We start from the raw sequence: 24,066 nt of genomic DNA, 5'->3' as shown, positions 1-24,066 counted from the left end.
ATTTCTCTTCAAAGTTGGATAACTATGGTTCAATCATTATAATCCACATCCTTTTAGTGTACCTCATCTAAATCAGTAAGAACTGACCACTGTTGCAACTTTGAAAAGATATTTTAAAGGACATGCTGCTCATGATTCTTTTTAAAATCCTCATTTCATTCTTCTTTGCCTAGTCAAATATACATTTTCAAAATTCTCCAATGAAGACTTCCTGGCTTCCCCCACCACAATCAGTATTTGGAGGTTCTTGTTCCCAGAACATTGAATACACCTCTGTCACAACATCTTATAATAACACTAATTAAAGAAGGCTGATTTGTCACTCTGAGCCAGAAATTATTCTATGGCCTTATGCACATTATCTTATTCATTATTCACAGAAGTCTTAAGACTTCTCCCATTTTACTAGTGAGAACATAAACCAAAGAGACAGGAGAAAATGTCTTCTTTATCTTTCATAAATTCAGTGCCTGGCAATCATGCATGGCAGAGGAAAGCTTCATTATTTACTGAAGGAATAAAGGAATGGATGAATTAGTGGTATGTGGTATGCACAGAAGGAAAAATTACAATATTTCCAAGAGTGGGGAGCACAGAAAAGTCTTTCCACAGAGGATATTTGACTCAGGACCTAAAGACTGCAGGAATTTTCTTCAGAAAACACATTTTCTCTTGACCTGCTTTTATGTTTTATTTGATTATTTCCTTGTCATCAAAGTGTTGTTTTAAAATTGTTTTCACTGGAGAAATTTACAAGTTGTGCTCCTGTCTGCAGAAAGAGCTGAGAATACCCATGTTTTTAAGAAACAATATAAGTGCCATATTGTGTTCATAATGATTCTCTTTGCCTTGATCGATTACTAGTTATTTCTATAACTGCATTTTTTACATTTGTGAGGGTAGAGAAAGGGAAACCTGGGAAACAATCATTAAAGCCATAGCCTTCCTTAGGGATCCCTGAACAAGACTTGTAGATGTGAGAGAAGAAAGGAAATCTCAGGCACGGGCCCAAAAAGATAATCAACAGATTACTGAAAAAGTCCCAAGCAAGGACAGCGAAAAATATGCCAAGGAAGAGCAGGTGGTTCCAGAAGAAAAGCAGGATCCAGGAAAGATCTGGAAGAGCTCATGAGTAGAAAAAGCGCTGGTGCAGCCACAATAGCTCAGGGACAGGGCTAGAGAGGACTGCATTTGGTCTCAATGTCCCATTACAAAGACCAAAGTTGATAATTTCTCACAAATCTAGTTATTAGGAAAAAAAAAACCAGACTTACAAAACATTTTCCAAATGTTCTCCCCTTCCCAAATTCAGCTGAGCAGAGGGTTTGTACTGTGCACTCCCACCTCCTCCCTGCCAATTCAGCCTGCCTCTAAGCCACCTTCCTGTACAGTAACTGCTCCCTGTGGGACAAGCTGACATTCTGAGCCCCAAGGCAGGAAATCCAATGTTCTGTCCTTTTATAGGTCCCATGAAATGCAGAGAGCTGTAGGAGACAGTGCCTTCCACATGTCCCCTGCAACCAAAAGAATGCCAGCATCTTCCCAAAGTGACCATTTCATGTATGCATTTGTTTCTTCAATGCCTCCAGCGATGGGTAGGACGTAGGCAGCGAGGGAGGAAAGTAAGCAGAAAGTTAGAAATACAATATATAATCCCTACCATAATAACTTCAAGGACACTGTAATCTCATTGTAGGGAGCAAAAAAAGAAGAAACTAAAAAACATATCAAAAACAATCCCTAATATATGTCACTGAGTAAAAGCATACATAAATTCACAGAAGTCTGATCTCTACAAGCTATTGCAACAGGGGAAGTTTTCGTGGAGGATATGGGAATTAAACAAGGCCATGAAATATGAGGAAGATTATTTATAGGACAGAAATTGGGAGAGCATTCAAAAGAGAAAAAAAATGGCCCAAGTAAAGACGTAATAGTGGGAAAAAAAGTTTATATGGGAAAAGAGCAGAGATTAGATAGGCCTGACTGGAACAGGCAAAGAATGCTGCCATAATGGGATATAAAGTGGGTAAACAAAGCAGAGGGCTAGAGGATGGATTAAATTGCTCAAGTTTCTGTGAAAATTAAGCCAGAGTAGAAGAGTCTTTCAGAACTCTGTGACTTAGGCCTGAGCTCTAGTTTCCTCGAAACTATTTCCTGCAGCTTGTGAGTATTGCTGGCTCCACTCACTTACTGACTGGAAGGCATCTGTATGAGACTATTCCATTGATTTGGTTGCTTATAAACAGCAGAAATTTATATCTTACAGTTCTGGAAGCTGAGAAGTGTGAGATCAAGGTGTTGGTGGATGTGGTATCTGATGAGAATCTGCTTCCCATTTTTAGATGGTGTCTCACATGATGGAAGGGACATTCCTGAGGGCTCCACCCTTGTGACCTGAACACCTTCCAAAGATCCTTCGTAGTGACACCATCATCTTGAATTTCAGGGAGACACAATATTCATAACACAGCAGGACTTTATGTCAAAATGTAGCAACTTTCCTTAATGATGCTTTTATCTTCAATAATAAATCCTCAATTATATTCTTAGACTTATTCTTCCATGATGGAACTCAAACCATGTAGATGGTTCATTGTTATAGAGGGTGTGTGTGGGGGGAGGGTGTTCATAATGCAATGCAGACAGAGAATTTTTTTTTGAGCAAACACTTGGAGAAATTTGCTCTGTTAACTCTCCTATTAAATATACATATTATTTATTCCAGGTTTTGATTTTGTCTAATTAAAAGTTTTCTCTACACATAGTTTTGTTCCTGAATCTTGTTTTGAGCCCTTTAAAAAAAATCATTCAAATTCCTTCTAATGTTCTTATTCATTAATTAACATTTCAGGCCTGTGATGCTCTTTCTCTATTTCTAACAAAGGACCAAAGACATGTTTTAGTCTGGGAAGGTTTGAGTATAATTGGTTTAAATCTCCCTTCCTTTAAAACAAACAAACAAACAAACAAAAAATCCTGAGCAAATTTCCTGGATCATCAGTCTCTGGTGAAATAGACTAATGTTATTGTTCTTTATCTTAAAGCACATAAAATGGAGAAACATGTAAACTTGCTTTAGAAAATGTCCCAATTGAGTAGATCAATACAAAATGTGTACTATACTGAACAGTGGGCAGTCTGAACATATCTATGATTAGTGGGATCTATTTTCAGAGCCAAGGAAGCCAGATATTATAAAAGCAGAACCTCCACTGTCTGAAAGACATTAGCCCAGTGCACAGGAACACTGCCCCTGACCTCAGGAATCATATGGGCAGGATTCCCATGGCGTTTCTTCCTTCATGGAGATGTATCCCCTCTGACTTGGGGCTCTAGTGGTGATGGGAAGGATTCACCATCCAGTATCTCTTTAATCCTAACTATCAATAGTTCCATTACTTCCACTTTACAGATGCAAAAGCTAAGGTTTGAAGTAATTGATTGATTGAAAGTCACTTAGTTTATTCAAGCTTAAATTCTCATTTCGCCCCATCCAATATATAATTCTGGGTTTCTAATTTGTTAAATGAAACCTTTAAAGATCTTTTTTTTGTTAACCAGAAAATTTTAAAAGTGTTACTATTTCTTAAATTTAAAATGAGTTTTTAAAAATAGATACAATTATATATAGTTCACAAAAATACAAGGTTTCCATGAGACCAACAATGCCCAAGAAACTGTGGATTTTTTTTTAAAGAACAATTCTAGGAGCAAATGAGGAAGAAAATGGGAAAGAGATTGCAAAATTTGCTGTATGGCCTTAGCAGGATCTGTATCTATTTATTTTTACTATTAAGTCCTATAAATGCTAGAGTTAATCACAGCTGGCAGTATGTAAATTATCTTAATTTGCAGCTTCTTGAGGTTGAAGGCTGTGTTTGTTTGGCTGATTTAACTGTATTGCCACTTAATTACCAATATAAATGCTCTCAAATTATAGAAACCAATATAAGCACCTCAATTTAAAATTTTATTTGCAGAACCCAAAGTAATGACATTGAGCTTCACATTCACCTAGTGAGGTGAGCTGAAGAGATCTGGCTTCAGTACATAATTGCGTATTATTAGTCTTCTGCCTGAAACAGAAGTGAGTCTTTCATAGGATTTCAACGTGACTGGGGAGGACAAGCCATTCCTCCTCCAGTGGAAAAAATATGTGCACCTTTAGAAAGAGACACTCTGGGATGTAAAGGGCCTGGGAATAGGTTACAAGGGCCATGAAGGTGACGCGTAGTCACATGATGGCAAAGCATTTGAGCAGGGAGCTCTACCTCTTTGAATTAAATATTCTTTGAGGGAGAGTAGGCTGTATCCTGAGTGTAACTCATGTAGTACTGTTAGCAGAACAGAGCATAACAAAGACACCATCCTTGGTTTCATTCCCTTTTAAAGACTATGAACTAATTTACTCATTCCAATAGCTGCAGACTGCATTCATAACCACAAACTCCAACCGAGTTTTCTTGGTTCAGAGAGGGCTAGATTAGGCCAGACACAAAGGTCTATAGAGATCTGCCTGGAAAACATTTCAAGTATCACCTAGGTGTGTCAGGAACTGATCATCACTCATATGGAGAAGTTCCGCATTTGCTTTACAATGCCATCTAATTTGTCAGTTCAGTTTAAAACAATTTCAGCACCTACGGATCTTTATGAACTCAGAAGCTAACAACATGAAGGGAAAATAGAAATGGTATGTTGTTTGACTCTAGCTTTCTGTATATAGGAAAGTGCAGGCCTTGAAATCATATCTTAAGTTAAAAAAAATGTAACATGTTATGAACTGCAAAAGTTCATGGCAGAGAACATGCCAATTAGAATTTTTGCTCCATAAAATTAAAAGTATATCCTTACAAATAAAAGTAGTTAGATTTTTAACATACTGTACATGGTTACTGCTGTCTTCCTTGATTTTGTAAATGGGAATGTGGGACAACTTTTCTCATCTGACATTCTATATGCAGTAATGTGCCATTGCAATGAGACAAGTGCATTTATATACTGTATCACAATCCTTATCAACAGGCGTTTATTGAATTCAGGCACTGTCCATGTATACTTTATATACTTGATAAATAATAATACTTAATTTTTTATGTAGTGAAATGTGTACATTTTCCTATAAATAATGTTCAGGTCCTTTTTTAATATTACATTTATTTAAAAAATTATTTTAAAACTCAGTGTCTCAAAAGGAGTAAAAATTACTCTGCAGTTCTCCAATACTCCAAGGGTCAAATATGAAAGACCTCTTTAGTTTGCCCCCAAAATATTCTTCTTTATCCTTATAAAAACATGAACTCCTAGAGTTAGTCAGAACAAAGGAACCAATGAGTTCTGGGGAACCAGGTATAAATACTATGATACCCAAAAGAATTAGCTGCCATTACTGGGAAATTGGGAAATGGATGTATAGTTTTTAATTATGAATAAATTTCAAACTTTCCATCAAAGTCATATTATGCTGATGTTAGTCAAATCTCCTGTAGGCATTGATTCAAGAACCTGCTGATGGAGTAAAAATACACAGAAACTTGTTAACAAGAAGTAAAATTATCTACATCTCAGCAAATAATGCCGAAGTGTCATATAATATGCTGAGCTCAGGCAGCCTATGGCCAATGGAAGAGCTCTCTCTTTGCTTCCCCGTTAATATTTACAGTTGGAAGCAATACATGGCTGCAATCTAAGTGCTGCACCTAAAAAGGGAGTTGATGGCTCGATACCTTGTTTTCTGACACTGTGAAGCACTGAAATAGCTACCTTCTTAATCATCGCCTGCTAACGTTGTGTTAAAACTGGAGCGAGCATAGCACATGGCTGTTTTATACAAGCAGCAACCCCGGGAGGTTGTCTACATTGTTTAGTTATTTTATTTCTTGATAGACATGCTGGGTGTTAAAAGCACAGGACTGAAAGTTGTGAATTATGGGTCCTTTTCTTTGTTCTCCTGCTGAGTTTTTCAGCATTTACGCAGGCAGGCACTGTAGAGACAGCTTACTGCCCAGACACCCACTGCGTGCTGGGCACCTTCCTAGAACTCACCAAAGACTCCCACCCACCCTTCGGCATGCTTTACTGAAGCTTGTTCTCACGTGTGAAGCCTTCAAGTAATTAAACAAACTTCTACAAGCAGGGAAATGCGACTGGCTATAAAAGCACTGTACACAGTAAGAGAAATGAAATATAAAATAACCACTGATTCTCTTCTCTCCATGAATAAATATGCCAACTAAGGGTGACAATTGAAATTACAGAGTAGATTTGGGGTTCCGTCTATACAGTGCTCCACCTCGCACACCCCAGGGCAAAACCAAACAAGGGCTAACAATTTAGATGGCAAGTCTGTGGCTTACTAGCTGGACGAATTGGGATAAATGGCTTAAATCCTCTTTTAGATAATCACTATCTTATCGGGTGGTTGTGAAAATTAAAACAGGGTGAGCAAAATGCTGGGAGTATACTCAATCTTCAGTTTGTAATGACTTTTCTCTTTTCCCTATATACCACCTTTTAATTTAGAAACAGGATTTTTCAGAAATGATTCCTTTGTAGAAAATGAACTAGATGTTGGAAAAGATTAATTGCCCAGATAGAATGCACAAATAAGCAAAGACCTCGTTGTCATCTTTGTAGCAAAAATTATTGTGGGTTCCTGAAACTAGGAAAAGAGCCCTAAAAGTATCAGCTAACATCTTTTAAGAAAAGAGAACAATGAAACCATGTGACACAAGACCAACTTCTAAGAACCATTAGGAATAAAAATGCCTTTTAAGACGGTGCTGATTTCTGCTGGGGTCTACCACCACACAAAGAAGAGCACTTGGACAGAGGTGAGCCCCGTTGTGAATGACTGCTTTTCTCTTGACTTCTCTCTGCGAAGTTGTAGCTACTCCTTGTGAAGATGTTGAATCGCAGCAGATGGCTTCCTTTTACACCCAGTGCTGTCAGTGGAATGTAAATGTGTCTCCTCACAACACTGAAAATACGGAGGCTGTGTGTTTAATCTGTGCTGTGCTAGCAGAATGACCCTGAAAAGAACACGAGCATGGAGCACGTTTTGAGAATTGGCATCTATCCTTGTAAACAGGATTGGGGAGGATTTTTTGAGACCAGTGACTAATCATGGTTTTCTTCCTGGGGCTCCTAACAGCCATATCCCTGAGGACAAGTAATCTAAATGGTGATTGAATAGAAAAGTTATAGACCCAAGGGAAATATTTTTTTTTTAAAGGGGCAGGGAAAGGAGTGTTATTCTGGGGTGTGGGAAAAAAGAAGAGGGAATCGTGATGAACCGCAAAATTGAAGAGGCTGAGTTTATCATTTGAATTCTCAATTCTAAGTCCCTTTGGGAGTTAAGAAAACAAAATTTTCCTAGGTTTCAGATTATTAAAGTTAGGAAGAGGAATATCTTAGCAATTACTTCAAAAATTCAGAAAAAAATAATATAAATAATTCAAATGTCAGTATGACATAGAATATGAGAAAATACCAAAATTGACAAGATTATCCAGAAAAAGAACCTTATATTTTGAGAATACTAATAAATTGTAAAACCAAAATATAATAAAGCACTTTAGCCGGATCATCTAATTTCCTCTTAAATAAGTCTCTGAAATTGGTAGGAAGCAGAGAATTTGATTTTCATTTTATTAAAACAGCCAGTGGTAAAGAAGAGTTTTTATGTAATTTGCCCTGTGAGACTTTCTTAGGAGAGTATCAACTTCCTAATGCCTCTACCTCCCATCCGTTCTTGGGCAAGGACCTCTTTTTAAAGAAGGTGGAGACATAATGCATATATATTTACTCTACATATTTTATATAGACTTAGAAATCCCAAAATATAAAGTAACCATTTTGCCTATATTGTCTGAACTAATTTTATAATGGCTTTTAAATTCTGTGCTAAATCTTTATGTAGAGAAAGAGTAATTTTACTTTGGCAGTACTTTTAAGCTAATAGGAAAATGCTGTTAGACTTTATTTTGGTCTCCTCCAAGAAGGAATGCTTAGTACTTATATAAACATATCTTTCCCTGTGTTATGTGTTTGGGTACTTAGTAAATGGTTTGGAAAGTGAAACAATGTTTTGTTTGTTTGTTTGTTTGTTTGCTTTTTCCCCCTCCTGCTAACTTTAAAACTTACAGAGTTTTCCCCAAATGGCTTATTTGGAATTTGAAAGCCCAACTTCTGAAAGACTTTTTTTTTTTGTAGCTCTAAAAGTAAATATTATTTCAACAAATCCTCACAGTGTGAAGGTTTTGGTCTTTGCTAGTTTTCAGTTGCTGCTGTCTCATAGATTCTGGTAATGCTCACTTCAGATCTACCCAGCCATAGCTCCACAAGATCCCTCTCTGTTTAGACATACCGAGTCTAAAACTCTCTGGAAAGGAGAAGGCTGTGCAGTGAAAGGCTTCCCATTAAAGCATGGTGTGTGTGCTTCATCTTCTGTGAGGCAGAGTTTAAAACTGGAAGCCTGATAATTTGATGTAAACTGACAGTGACAATAGAAATGGCTACTTCTGAGATTATTTAAGGGAAGGAGCAGGGTATAGACATTCATCAACAAAACAGCAAAAGAAAGGGTTTTTATTTCTAGGTTTGCTTTTTAAAATAAGAATGGAGTAAATGGCACAATAGATTATATAAACAAGGACTTCAATGACAACCTGTCAAAGTTAAAGCAATATATTTTACATGGGTGACCTGACGCCACACTTTATCACCTACACTAGGGAAAGCCAATTTGAGTCTGGTCGATAAAATACAACCTCCAGAATTGGGCCTGGGGCAAAGCTGGCATGGCATGGCGGGGCCTGATGACCTGGCATCCACTTCTGTTGGATGGGACACAGTGGGAGTTGGCACTTCTACCATCTGGGGTTCGTCTGGTATTTAAGCTCGATTTGATAAATAAACACTTGTGCAGGTATGTCAGAAGGGACAACACAGTTGGCTTTGCTCCAGTGCAGTTTATGCTCTGGTAATTTAATGCAGGGCTGAGGTATAAATGGGACTAGTGATTCAAAAACTGAATTTACTGCAGTCTCACAACTGTTGAAAATTAAACTACATGTGCTGCAAGTTAGGGGTGACTAGGGTATCTCATTATAGGAGGCTGTTTTTTTCAGAGACTAGAATCTTTGTTGAATTACAGAGGGACGTACTTGAATGTAGACTTGGACCAAATAATTTTCTGATAAGTTGACCATAAATCCTCAGTAAAATAAGCTTGGTGTTCTCAGCATATCTATTGGCTTTTTGATCATTTTTATGGCTTTCCTTTTACTGGTCAAATTATCCTTATATGCTTTTAAAGCTCCTCTGACATGGATTAAGTCAACACAAACCAATAGACCTTCATTACTTTGGCAACTGGTTTTGATTTGGGGGCAATAAATACGATGACACAGACTAGATTACCTTTGCCGAAGGAATATGTGATAAGCCATAAGGATGTCAGGGATTTGGCATTCTTTTTCCTGTGTAATGTGGGAATGAATGAATAACAGCTTTCAACCAGCTGAAGAAAGTTGGAAAGAAGAAAGAAATCAGAATGAAAAAGTGCCATGGTTTGGGTTTTAGGTTAAAAATGGTGATACCAGTAGATCATGAGAAAGCCCACAAACACACAGTGAGTGCCTGATGCTGCTTGGCACTGGTAGGCGAGGTTCAGGGCAAATAGGTGAGGGAACTGTCATCTAATGTGACCCATACCTTAGTATCTGGAAGGATAGATTTGGCCATCAATGGGAATAAAACTTACTGTGTGATAAAAGTATAGAGGAAAGAGAAATCAGAAAGGACTAGAATAGCCAAGGAACGGATAGTGGGAGAAACAAGAACTGCATATTTTGGGGCTAAAGAAACTTTTCATTATAAAAATCATTTTTTAAATATTACTTTCCAAATATTTTCTGGAATAAAGGCTCAGATCTGAACAGAGTCAAGAAGAAAGGTAGAATAAACACATTTACCCTTCACCCACACCGACCAAGTTTTAAACCCTTTGCTATCTTTGCTATTTCGTTAGTTACATACATTTTTTGCTGAATCATTACAAAGTAGGTTGCAGACCTTATAACATTTTTCTATGTAATTTTTCAGTAAGCATCTCCCAAGAAAGAAGACTTCTTTCTAGAGTTACAATGCTACTATCATATTCAAGGAACCTAACATTTCATAAACTTTCCGTATTCAGGTTTCTCCAATAGTTCAAATAACATCCTTTTTTGAATTTTTTTTTAATCCAGGATTCAATCAATTGCATTTGGTTATCAGTTGTTGTGTTTCAGTATCTTGTAAACTCAAACATTCCCTCTGCCTCCTTTTTTTTAATATTTATTTTTTAGTTGTAGTTGGACACAATACCTTGATTTTATTTATTTATTTTTATGTGGTGCTGAGGATTGAACCCTGGGCCTCGCCTGTGCTAGGCAAGCGCTCTACTGCTGAGCCACAAACCCAGCCTTTCTCCCTGCCTTCTTAATTCATTAAATATTCTCTTCCTTTTGAAATTGTGTATAAAACAAATTTGCATATTTTTCAATTGCCTCCTCAAAATATACCTACTATGGAAGAGATGGGGTATAAAGAAACTCAAATCTTTCCTGTGCTGTAAAAGAAAGATTAGTAGAGAACTTTTGGCATGTACACAGAAAAAGAACCAAAATAATAAAGTTGATGTGTTTCCTATAACTGGTCCAAGTCAAATGGGCTAGGAAAGAACCAGCAGAGAATGTACATGAAATGGGCTTCCACCTCACTCCAACTCCTCCTGAGATAGTGTCTCCATGGTTACCTGCCCAGGTTCCCTAAACACCTTCCGGGTTGAGCTGCCACTCCCCGCTTCCACCTCTCCATCTGTAACTGGCTCTACATAAAGGCTCACCCTGTCCAGACAAGCAGATGCACCAGTATCACTGTCATGCTTCTTGTTTCCCCTTAAAGCAATGGGACCATGGGTGTTGTCATCTGCCTAATGCTCCTTCCCAGCCCCACTTATTTATTTATTTAGAGATTCTCAATAAGTTGCCCAGGCTGACGTGAAAATTGGAATCCTCCTGCCTCAGCTTCCCTAATCCCAAGTCGCTGTACCTGGTCACCCTTCCCTTCTTTACCTCATTCTCCCAGCAGCTACCTTCCTCTCGGGGTTCACCAGGAGGTCTTCCTTCCTTCCACTTGCCATCCTTCATACTCGCCTCCCACCTAATGCAGCCAACAAGACAATGGTTGTTTGTAGCTGCCCCCACCCATACACACTACTATTAAATAGAAAGGTTTTTTTTTTTTAAGACCATGACCTTCCTTTCAAGTTCCAGACCTCCAGAAACTTCAATGTCTGAAACTTTGAAGGCATTCAGTAAAGATTTATTGAATGAATAAATGCATGAATAAGCAAAAGAATGAATTCACCACCAATATATTTTCTGGGCTATACAGGACTTGTGACTGCAAGGAAATTAATAATGCATTTAACAGAGCAATGAGCATTACAAGTGTATGAGTCAATAACAATTGATTAGCCACTTTGTGCAAAGCTCGGCATTTTGTATTATTGGAAAGTTCCAGAGTAAATAGATAAACAGGTACTTTTTCCTTACAGTCCTAAAGGGAAAGGGTAGAATTTGGCTTAACGCACAAAGAACAGTAGAAGCACTTCAAGTGTATATTCCATGTCATACATCCCTGGCTATAGGTCTTCCCAATTACTTGCTGACACTGGATATTGCTGTAGATATTGGAACTAGAGAGAGTAGAGTCACAAGGGCTTCCTTGGGGGTGCTTTGCAAAGAGGAAGGAAAGATTGAGTAGTGCTCTAAAAAGAAGAGAGGTATGGTTGAATAAATGGCATGTTTCATGATGGAGAAGTGTCATTGGCAGAATTAGGTGATTCCTGCTGAGAAGTGGAGAGAGAGGTGCTTTGTTGGAATGGAGGTAGATGGACTCTGACAGATAATAACCAGATGGGAGTTCATTAATAAAAAGGGTCAGCTTAAAGATTAGAAATGTTGGTTTGATATGTTTGGGATAGTGTCCATGGACTTCTAAGTCTGGTAATCAAGGTTTTGCTTTCATTTCCTTTTTTGTTATTGTTTAGATATGAGGTGTCCCTCAGAAGCTCCTGTGTGAGAGAGACAGTGTAAGAAGGTTTAGAGGTGAAATGATTGGGTTATGAGAGCCTTAACCTAATCAGTGCATTAATCCCCTGAGGGGGATTAACTGGGTGATAACTGTAGGGACGCATTGTGTGGTTGGAGAAGGTGAGTCCTAGAGGCATGCCTTGGGGTATATATTTTGTATCTGGTGAGTGGAGTCTCTCTGCTTCCTGATCATGTGAGCTGCTTCCCTCCACCACACTCTTCTGCCATGATGTCCAGCCCTCACCTCAAGCCCCAAGGAATGGAGCTGGCTGTCTATGGACTGAGACCTCTGAAGCCATGAGCCCCTGTATACACTTTCCTCCTCTACTATTGTTCTTTTTGAGCTGGATGAAGGGTGTAGATTCTAGGGGAAGAGAAAGTAGCTGGAAGACTATTTAATCACTCAGGAAAAAGATAACTAATGACTCAGACCAGGATTATGACTGTGGGGATGCAAAAATGTGAAACGTGGGTGGTGGGTGGAAGACTTAAGTGGGAAAGGGTCTGGGCATAGGCTAGTGAAGACATGAAGGGATCAGGGTTGAAAGCTCCAAGGTGTTTAGTAGCTCACAGTGCCGTGCAGTTTACACACTCAGAATTTTCCATTAGCAATGACTCTTTTCCAAAATAAAACAAAGAAAGAAAAAGAAGAAGAAAAGGGAAAAGAAGCAAGAGCATCCACAAAACTTTTCTGAAACCAAGATGGGCCAAGAGCGTGCCCATTAGTTTCACCTAACCCATGGAAAGAATGATTCGCAGGTAGAAGATCACAGCTGGCTGCTGCTACTTTATTGCTTAATCTTCACTAGCAGTTCCTGCTTGGGTCACCAGGTGATGTAACTGCCCAGGATATGAGGGGCAGAAAAAAGGTCAATGCAAACAGATTATGTCTAATTTCACAAAATGGAAAATACCCAACCATCTCTGTGCCCGCTTGGTGCCTCCGTCAGTTGTGTCCTTTCTTATCTACCACACCAGTGTGGGCACCTCAGAGATGGCACCTCCCCTGCAGGGGAGCCAGAGAGCAAAGGCTTCCATTCCTTTGTCATACACATGCCAAGGGTTTTATCAGGTAAAAAATCCCAAGAGAAAGAAGTTCTCAGTGGATCAAGTCCCTAGCTGGCCGTGTGCTGCTGTGCAAGCTCTTAAGCTTTTAACTCCCTGTTGTCAATCACTGTGTCTCTGTGGGACAGACACTGTTCCAGGGGCTGGGGAGAGAGGCGGGATCAGGGAAGGCAAACATCTCAGCCTTCACGGAGCTTCCATTACAGCGGGGAGACGGGTAAACTAGACAGATATCAGGGTGCAGAAGAGAAAGCGGACTGCAGTTAAAGAGGGGGGTCAGAGCAGGCCTCCCTGAGAAGGTGACGCAAAATAGAATGAGCTACCTTGTTGGGTTAGCAGGGGAATCGAAGTGGTCTCTGCGTGTAAAACATCTGGCAAACCCCTGACTAAAGGGTCAGAAGAAATGCTTAGCTGTTATCTTTCAACAATAAATTTACAAAACATAATGAAATCTGAGTTTGGACTTCTGGGACTTGGTTCTTGTATGAGAGAAAGAGAGATAATTTTTATTCATGAGTTCTTGGGTTCCAAGGAAAACAATAATATCGCTTACACCACCTGCTTCCAGAGAGGAAAAATATGAAGGCAGTGTGTCCAGACTTCTAGCTGCTTGTGTGCTTCTGCCTGCAATATGGGTTCTAAAGCGAGAGGGCGGCTGTGAAGCAACAGGCGAGAACTCAGACCCAGTGCCTGGGCTGGCAGGGCAGGAACCCGTGGGCTCACACTGGATCTCAAGCCAGCGTGGTGCTGACACAGAGCATGCACACAATCATTTGTCAAATGCAAGAACAAATGTGTCGCTTTGTGCCCAATTTCGCAGCACATCTCAAGTCTCAATATAATTCAGCTGTTTCCTTAAAGGTCATAAGAGGAAATGTGTCATGCTTGGGTTAAAGTATGAAAGAGGCTAATGGTTTAATTGCACCTAGAATTCCAAACGTATATCTCTCTGCTAGCGCAGTTCCTTTATCTCATTTACCTCCAGCGTTTTGACAGGAAATTTTCACAGTCGCTATTCTGGCCTCTTGAGCAGGGCTTTGTAGGGAGATCACATGGGAAGTTTCCCAGGACGACACCTTCCAAGCTGTGGTGGCCTGAATTAACCCATCTTAGCCTGGTTTTTCATTCCTGGCTGTCCTTGAAGACCCCCAATCAGAAGATTTTAAGGAATTATAACGATGTGGTGGGAGTTCATGAGACAGACTTTATGTCAGATTCCTTCTTTCTCCAGCAAGGAGTTTCAAATGCTGCCAACTGCAGTTGTACACAGCCTTAGAGAGACCGGGGCTCACCATTGTATTGTTCTCAGCAATCCCAGGGAGAGCTTGCGAGTTTCCTGGGAGAAGCAGGGTGGTGAGATGAAGAGATGGGCAGTGCCCTGGAGAAAATGACTGACTGCTCTGTAGCTCTGCCACAGCCTCCTCCAGCACATTCCGAAGCCTTCCTGTCTATAAACACTGCATCAGGCTGAATCGCCCCCTCTTTGTCCCAGGACCCCTCCCTCGTCCTCTCCTTGGCTTTTCAATACTTTATTTGCATCCTTTATAACTGTGAAGTGGACAGTGTATTTATGGTTAAAAATTAGCTGCCATAGTGATATTAATTTTAAAAACAGAGTCCTGGCATATATTCAATATTACTATGGAAACGGCTGTTTCTAGTAATTCACTGATAAGATACAGTTCAAGGACTCAGGTCTGCGTGGGAGGTTTTCACCATCCACAAAATTGAAGCTGTACTTGTTACAATAGTGATTCCCAAGAACTGCTCTCCAAAGTTAAATATGGAATATTCCTTTCCCTTTTTTTTGTTTTGTTTTGTTTGGGAGATGAGAGTTAAAGTTACCTTTATTTTGTTTTAAATATGCAGATGCAAGATAAATATTCTAAGTGGTGTTTTAAAAACATGTTTAATTTTCCCACTGATCACGAATTCTTATTATAGCACACAATGTATGCTCATAATACCTACACAATGGCGCACACACATGCATCACACACACACAAACTAGTTTCAGAAACTCACATAGAGAAGCTCGCCTGCAGCTTGTTAACACCTGCGCATTCGACATCCTAACTTGCCACCTTAAACTGTCTCCGCGTATTCCTCTGTAACTGACATACAGCTGAATTTTGGGAAGGACTTGAAGAAACTCACTCCATTGCAGTGTTTTCCAGGAGCCAATTTTAATCTCAAATATCGCCACTGTTTTTAAATACAAACACATTTCTGCTGATTTTATAAAACCAGGTATGAGAGAATAACCTCAATGGTAGCAGCATCAATTCTTGAATCGATTCTCACTTTAAGTCAAAGCTTTAACATCTTCACTTCCATGCACAGGGAAACGCAAGGTCAATTTTCCCAAGCAGTCTTGTAATGCTTCATATTGGCTGCGGAGGGGGGGTGGGCTTCTTTCAATGTGTTTATTTTTTTCACATTCTTCTGAACACTGTCATCAGCCCTAAATATTATGAAAGGCAGTTTTTGAGGCTGAGGATATAGAAATGGGACCATATGTTTTTCTTTCCAGATAGGTCAGCCCATTTTATATTTTCAGAATTAGATGAACTGTTCATCAATGTGTGGGTTGTGGGTGTCAGGAGCCCTGAAATCCACACTGGGCAAGGGCAGCCAGCAGGAAAGTTCACTGAATAATAATAGAGAAGGGCAACAGCATAGACCAAGTTCTCATTCTCCACACAGCTGAATGCTATGAATCTTGGAGCAATTCTGAGACACGAGAATTATTTCTTTTCTATTTTACAGATGGGAAAACAACACATATAGACCAAATGTACTAAAAATTGACAAAACTAGATACAAACCCATTTGTCTGTTTAGCAAATACATGCTGTCTCCAGTCTGCCTTCAGCAGAAACAGTACAGAATCTCTTTTCTGGGATTAAAAGATGCACTGGTGAATGGTTCCAACATACAGTAGTCAAGTACAAAGATTATAAATAAGGGCTGATAGTTTCACCTCAGGGTGCCATAACATAACCTGGCTTGGGTTATAGGTAGGCTAAACCAGTCCAGGTTTCAGTGAACCCACTTTGGGGGAAAACCAAAGTGAAATACTTATTTATTCAGCAGCTAAAGAGTCATATTTTTTAAAAAGAAATCAACAATAATAATTCAATATAGTTTGAAGTCTGTCATCCTTGAGAAAAATAATTTTACATGATAGTCGTTGCTAATATGGGGTGCATCTTTTCAGGAAAAAGTTATTCAGAAGCACAGTGTTAGAAGTCCCACCGTCCAAACAGGTCTCGTCCCACCCTTGGAGGCCCCCATCATCCTCAGTTCACGTGTCACAGGAGTTTCAATTATCAAAAGATCCACTCCACGGCTGTATATTTTAAGCATGGCTGAAGAACAGCAGACCAAAAGGAGCCTTTCAACCATGGGACTTCAAAGGTAGAGGATCTTCAAGAGGGTTTTCAAAATCCTACTCATTCCACTTGACTCCAGAGCTTAATGACATGCCTTACTTGATACAGCGAAGGGAACTCTCTCATCAAAAACACTATGAGGCCTAAACTTGCAATTTAGGCTTTATAGGTTGGCTCACGGGGTTGTACTGCAAAATCCTAACGAAATTCTAGTTTATCTTTTTATAAATAAATAGAATAAGGGAGAATGGTCAATGGTGTGTTGATGGCTACTGATATTTTTATGTTTTGAGAACTTCCTTTAAGTCATGCTTTGTCTATTTCACTTCCCTGCGTTTCCTTTAGTCCCATCCCTTGAAGTGGATATTAATATCTAATTTTATAGATGAAGAAAATGAGTCTCTGAGAGATGAAAGAAGTTGCTGGTGTATTCACACAAGTCCGTGTCAGGATCACGAATTGAACTCAGGTCTCTCCCTCTGCAGACTGGACCCTTAACCACTTCGTTAAGTGACAGCAAAGAGTGGCAGAGATGGAGCTAGATTCTAGCCCTTGAATTTCCTTTTGTTCTTATTACATCTGAGGACAGTAAAGCCTCTTTAGGCAAGGTTCTTGGTTCCTCACAAATCACGAGTGAAAAATCAGCTCTCTGGTGCCTCCTGAATCGTGGCACTCACAGGGACTCTGAGCCCATGCCCAAGAGCCCCTCTTCCTCCCAGGTGCAATGCAACAAATGAGGGGATGTAGTTGGACTTCGTTTCCCCACAGTCAGCAGGTCTCCATCTTAATGAGACAGGAAGAGAGCAGAAAAGTTTAGAAAACAGAGGCCAGCCAAACCATTTCTGCCCGTCTGTCTGTGGACACACCCAACTCACTCCTCCAGGATAACAGCTGTACTCTCAAAATTGACTCCACTTAGTGGACAGACTAAGACTAAACCAACAACCAGGGATTTAGGAGTGCATTATCTAAAGGTCTGGAGATAATACCAAGGGTTTTGCTGGTCAGGTTCCATCTGCCCTTCTGTGTCCCTGACTTTTGACCCTTCAAGGCCAACTCTATGACTCTGTTCTTTTTCCCAGACCAGAGTTATCTTTGTCAATAACACATGTAATTACACACAAGAGCACAACCGAGCAGTATGGATGGGGAATTTGCTCTCTAAAATCGTTTTTTTCCCCCCTCAAAAACTACTGGATTCTGTGAAACTCTTCATGTATTACTCCTAAAGCTCCAATAACTTGAAAATGAAAAGTTGTTCTGACTCAGGATTTTTCACAGCAATATAAAAGAGAAGGGAAGCGATTATAGTATTTCTAATTACCTAATAGCACCGTATCCCTGAATGTGCTAGGTGCTTGAAACTAGCTTTTTCTAATGTGAATTCATAGTCTTCCTACACAGGCCTGTTTCTTTTACCATGTCCTGTTCCCAACTAATGACATTCCATCCATGTACTTATCTAACATGGGATCCTCAGCCATCTTAATCCTTCTCCTATGCTTGTCCCCAACTCCCATACAATCTGATGTGGAGTGATGCCAAATTTACCTCCAAAATCCCCCTCATCCACCCTTGCCCTTCAACCCTCACTTCTTTGTAACCTTAGACCTAGGTCATTCTTTATCTTGACCAATAAATGAACTAACTTTTCTACCTCTGATTTCTTACCTACCTTCACTGTTTCCAATCCTTCATCCTAATATCAGAGACAAATTAATAAAACCCAGATCTGATTATGTCTTGTCCTTTCCAAAACATCTCCAGAAGCCCAAAAATGACTACAGGGTGAACACCAGATTTTAAGGTAGTTTCAAATTCCTTGACAAAATTTATCTCCTTTATAGTTTTATCTTTTATCAATGATTTATATCCTTTCCCAATTCAAACATGGAGATGATGGGCAATACCTTTCTTTGGTCATATTGGGCTTTTTACTATTTCACAAATTCTAAGCACTTTTCTATCCCCCGGCTTTTTAAAAATTCAAATGATTTCATCCAAATAGCATTTCCTGCTTATGATCCTTGAACTTCCACTCGTACTTCAAAGAACAATCACATGCTTCATTCTACTCTTACTCCACCGTATCCCAATACAAATTAATACACGATCATAACACAAATTTACAATGCACTCTGATTATTTGTATGTGTGTGTGTGTTTCCATCTTTTCTCCTGTCCTTAGGATCTGAGTTCCAAGTTCCAAACTTTAATTTATTTTCATATTTTATTTACTAGTAATACCCATAGTAAATAGTAAGTATTGTTGAATGAATAGAAAAACTAATGAATATGAGCAAGATTCAGTGATTAGACCCAAAACAACAATATGAAGATATCACTGTATTATATTAATTATATAATGGTTTGAACCAAAATACAGGAACAATTAAATAACAACAATGAAAACTAAGGATACAAAGATATTTAAACTGCATAGAATCTTAAAATGGAGTTTCTGTTTGTGATGGTAGAGTGGTTTGGCAATGGAACAGGGACCATAGAGAAAGCTAAGTGGGAAGGTGAGGGAATTTACTCCTATATATAGTCTGCTGGAAATATTTCTCCTAAAAAAAATCACTTAAAATTCAAATAGTGACTGCTTCCTGTCTTCACTATTTCCATGCAACTCAATCACAGTTTCATGGACTTATTGCCAAACTGATAGAGTTCAGGTTTTTACTAAAGAAGTGCTTTGTAATCACACTGCACCAACATTAAACCAACCATGTGCGACTTGTAAACCCACGAGATCTTAGGATTCAGATCCTCCTGCCAGGGCTCCACCTACAGCTTTCTGATGCTAGATGTTTGGGTTTGGCATTGAACTCATGTGCTTTTACAAGCATTCAACTGGCACTTCAAATCCAAATCGCCTGAGACTAGTGTTTCAGTCCCTCTTCTCTAGGGATCTTCCCACAAGGCTCAACTAATTTAATTTGTTTCCTTTCCCAAGAAAGACTGTAAAACAACATTTTTTTTTAAAGTCTAAAATCAAACTTTGGGCAAGGGAGGGAAGAAACCATAAATAATGCAATCCCATGAATTTAGAATTACACACACATACACACACACACACACACACATACACACACACACACACATGTTCATTTCTTGACCTTGATGTCACATGAATGACCTTAGTCACTAAGATTAAGACACTGAGTACAATAGATAGTTCACATCACACTCTCTGCCCATAGGGCTCAGATGCTAGACAGATGGTCATCTTCACATGATCTAGGAATAAGAAAACCTGGCTGTCTTTTTAACACCTTGGTCTTTTTACAATACTGAGTGGTACCAACTTGATCTTGTTATTCTTCACTCCAGGGGAGTTCCATTGTCCTAAGTTAACCTTTGCTCTTGAATTCACTTCTTAACTGTTTCAATCCCTTCAGTTGGCGGATGACTTGATCTCGGACATTTTCACTGCCATTGGCTCAGTGACGTTAGCCCTATTATTCATCCTCTTGTTGGCTGTTGCTGTTTCTTTTATTGCCTCCAAAAAAAGGGCAACTCAGGGAACCTACAGCCCCTGCCGCCAAGAGAAGGAAGGCTCTCGAGTGGAAATGTGGAGCATGAGGCAGCCCCCCACGTTGGAGAGGTTGATTTAGAAGCCTGGCTCCCCTTTGAGAAAGGGGTCGGCTCACGGTGAACGGATGATTGGACTTGAGTGATTTTGGGACATACTTGGAGACACTAATTCAACTTGGATTGCACTGGAACTGTGAGAAGGATAATTTTGATCTCCTTAAAGATTTTCATAGTGGTTTGACTTGACACCATTGGTTTTTTTTTTATATTAACCAATCATTAAACTATGTCTGCACCACTAATTTCAGCCTCATATATAGCAAAAACATCTTCCAGAGCACTGTATCTTTTGCAAAAAGCTCCAGTGGCTATTGTTTAAACTCTTGACTCTGCAACCTGGGAACAACATTTTAGTGTGTCCTTCAGCAGACAACTACCTTTTTTTTATATATATATATATATACAGGAACTACAGTAACAACAACAAAACAATAGAATACATTTCTCTTTCTATCATGTGGTGAAAGGTATAATTATATGCCTGTGATTAGATATACAGTCTCATCCTTTAATCAAGTACTTAGAGAAAGCCATGGTCAAAAAGGTCAAAAAGTGATCAAAACATAGAAAAATAACCATTGAAATGAGGTGGTTCTTCTTTCTGAGTATTTTTTTTTTTTCATTTTGTGGCATTAAATGTGACAAGGCAACCCATGGAAGCATTTGAAGAACATGTTTATGAATCTTTTAACTAAATCGTCTCACATTGGTTACACTTAAGAGTCCTTATACTATTTTATATTTTTGTGATACTGAGATTACAGGCATGTGCCACTGTGCCCAGCTATAGTCTTTATTCTTTGTAAAGGTTAGTTTAAGATCAAAACACTTTCTAGAAAGAAGTTAAAAAAGCAATAAAACTCAAATTCTCAATTCTGAAAGACCTAGTTTTGATAGGTCACCAAGAGTGACATTCCAAGGTAAGAACCCTACGTGAGATAAGCTCATGGTAAGGGTTACGTGTACAGACCATCTATGTGGTCCCAGGAAGGAAATCCCGGGCCTTCTATTTACATATTTATCCATACAGTATTTGTTATATTTTTACATATGTTTTGAAACACATGTAACAACATACTACTAAAGTATAATACAAATCAAACATTGAAATACATGCCTATATATTTGGGGTATATGCTCAAACATCTTAATGATATGAATTTTTAAACTTGGTCTAAAATAATCTTCTTAATTACTCAATGACATAATTCCAGAAAATTCCTCTCTCTTTGAATATCATCAGTTTTCCCACTTTATTGAATCATTCCCTTAAACACCAAACATGCTGTCCCATCACATACAATTCTCTCCTATGATCATATATCCTTTTCAGTCAAGTATCTGCAAAAGCATTTTCTATCTTCTCTTTCTCTCTTCCAATCTTCTCTTGAATTCAAACTAATTTGCCCTTTCTGTCCATCAAAGACTTTCCCATTGCCAACTATAATGGTCAGTACTCCGTCTTCCACTTCTCTGACCTTTCAGAAGAATATGAAATAATTGTCACTCCTGCCGACATACTTTCCACACAATGATACACTATTCTACCTCCTCCTCTTACTTCACCATCAGTCCCTTCTCAGTCTCTTGCTGGTTTCTCCTTGTCTCTTAAAACTCTGCTTTATTTTTTTCCATATTGTTTATCACTATTTTTTTTCTATTTCCCCTGATTGGAATTTAAGTTATATGAGGAAAAGAACTTTGTTTGTTTTCACTGTAAAACCCTGCACTTACAACAGACCCTAGTGAAAACATAATAAATATTTTATGGCTAAACCAACAAATAATGAGTGAATGTTGTTTGCATTTGTACCTGCCAACAGCAAAATCCCAGTGTGCCCAAGATGAGTGTGTTCTGTCATTGGATGATCTGGCTCCTAAACTATCATGGCTCTGTAGCCTTCTTAATGTCTTAATCTCTGACTTTCCCTCAATATCTAACTTTGCTTTAAGCATAAGTTCAAGAAGACAGATGTCTCTAGATGTCTACATTTGGAGTATGCCATGAGACATGTTTATCTTTGTATCCCATTAAAGTTACAACCTCTTAATAGAGTTTTATATGGGAAGGACAAAAAGAGCTGTTGCCTAAAGGAAAAAGAAATAAGTAGCTGAGCTTAAAAATACAAACTAAGATATTACAGAATATAACTTGTCCTTATGGATACTAACACAGGAATAAAGAGGTAACTCCAATAGTAATACCATATATTTAATTGATCTATTAGTCTGTGACATCTAGGTTTACAGCTTCACGGAAGAATATAGATACATACCTGTGCATGAATGAATGCATGCAGGCATGAATAGATGAATGATTCCATGTGGAAACTCCAAGTGTGTACATGACAACATGGTTTCTTTACAAATCTTTGCATCCTTGAACAAGTAAAACATTGAATACCTTTATGTGAGAAATGCTTCAAAATTAGCTCTATGGAGTATTTGCACTGAACATCTTTGAAAAGTAAACTTCACTTTACATAGAAAAATCTAGGATCTGCCTCACAAATGGTGCAAATGTCCTATCGAATACATTTTGCAATTTATATCCAGATTGGTTTCAAAGATGGTTACAACAGTTTCTGTTATCCTTGTTTGCAATGTAATGTTACCATCTCTCCCATGGAGAGGTGGAATCTGTCTGCCTTCCTCATGAATCAGAGTTGGCCTTGTAATTCCATTCAGCCAAGGGCTCACCAAGGAAATGATATTGTGCCAATTTCAGATCAGGCATTAGAGGCTTGTGACTCCCATTTTCCCTCTCTTGGAAGGCGGTTCTGAGACTGCTATGCTGCAAAGAAGCCTGAGATGTAAATACCCTGAGGAGAGAGAGGTCCAGCCATGCCAGCTGCGCCTGCTGATCCGGTCTTGCCTGCTGAATGTAGTCACATAGTATGACCCATGTAAGAGCAGCAGAGAAACAACCCAACCAACATTCAGTCTTATGAGAAATAACAAACCACTGTACTAAGCCAGTGAGGTTTTCGGGTGGTTTTTTATACGCAGTAATAGGCAAATGAGATGTATCCATTTATGTCAATGAGGCAATCCAAGGCAATATAGGATACTTCGTTCTTCTTCTTTTTTTTTTTTTGAGTATGAAGTATTCAATTGCCTAGTAACAATAATTAGTACATTATTAATAAAATATAAATATATGCCTAATTTCTTTCTGAGTGGCAAATAAGAATGAGGATCCATTAAATTCAAATATAGGTCCAGGAGGAACTGAGAGTCACAGTGCTCTGGCAGCTATTTGCAGGATTTGGGACTGGGGTGTAAAGTGGACACAGCCGGCTTACTTCCTGCCCCCTGGTGAACCCTGGCCCAGGGCAGCCCCTGTGAAAGGCACATATGGTGTGTGTTTATAAGGAGTGACAGGAAGGCTCCTTTAAGTGGCCTCTTATGTGGCAGTCTCAGAGCACATCAAACCTGTCTCTCTTCCTCCTCCTTAAATTACTACTTGCTCAACAGGTCGTCTATGAAATGGAGATCAAGATGGTCCTACAGTCTGGCCCCCGGAGCAATAATCATTATTTTTACCAATTGGTGTTCGTGGTAGGAATTGAAAAGCATCAGTCATAATGGGTTGAGAGCAGCATAATAATGATAATGATTATTGGGTTATTAAGGAGGGATCCTTCACTGAGCTCTAACTGTATCACTAGGAGTATGTTAACAAATTTGCCACAATATATATATGATGTCTCATTTAAACCTGCAACAGCCCTTTGAAAGAGAAACTTGTATCTTCATATTAGGAAACTTTGGAGACAAAAACAACAAAAAAACCCCTCATAGGTTTAAATTTCTTTCTGCCCCATCTAAATGATCTGAACTAATCTGAAAAATGAGTC

General features: G+C 38.9%; 1 protein-coding gene across 3 annotated transcripts in view; it reads left to right on the top strand.

The window, feature by feature from the left end:
- The window catches only part of Crb1 (crumbs cell polarity complex component 1), a 129,241-nt gene extending 109,015 nt beyond the window's left edge, over nucleotides 1–20,226 (top strand). For all 3 annotated transcript variants that reach the window (XM_026401491.2, XM_077802839.1, XM_026401490.2), the window contains one exon: nucleotides 20,011–20,226. In XM_026401491.2, the coding sequence (XP_026257276.2) occupies nucleotides 20,011–20,226 (216 nt within the window). The remainder of the gene's footprint in view (nucleotides 1–20,010) is intronic.
- The last annotated feature ends 3,840 nt before the right edge of the window (nucleotides 20,227–24,066 follow it).

This window comes from Urocitellus parryii, chromosome 9 (assembly GCF_045843805.1).
Source record: "Urocitellus parryii isolate mUroPar1 chromosome 9, mUroPar1.hap1, whole genome shotgun sequence".
Taxonomy (NCBI): Eukaryota; Metazoa; Chordata; class Mammalia; order Rodentia; family Sciuridae; genus Urocitellus; species Urocitellus parryii.
This window is presented reverse-complemented; position numbering and strand designations above follow the sequence as displayed.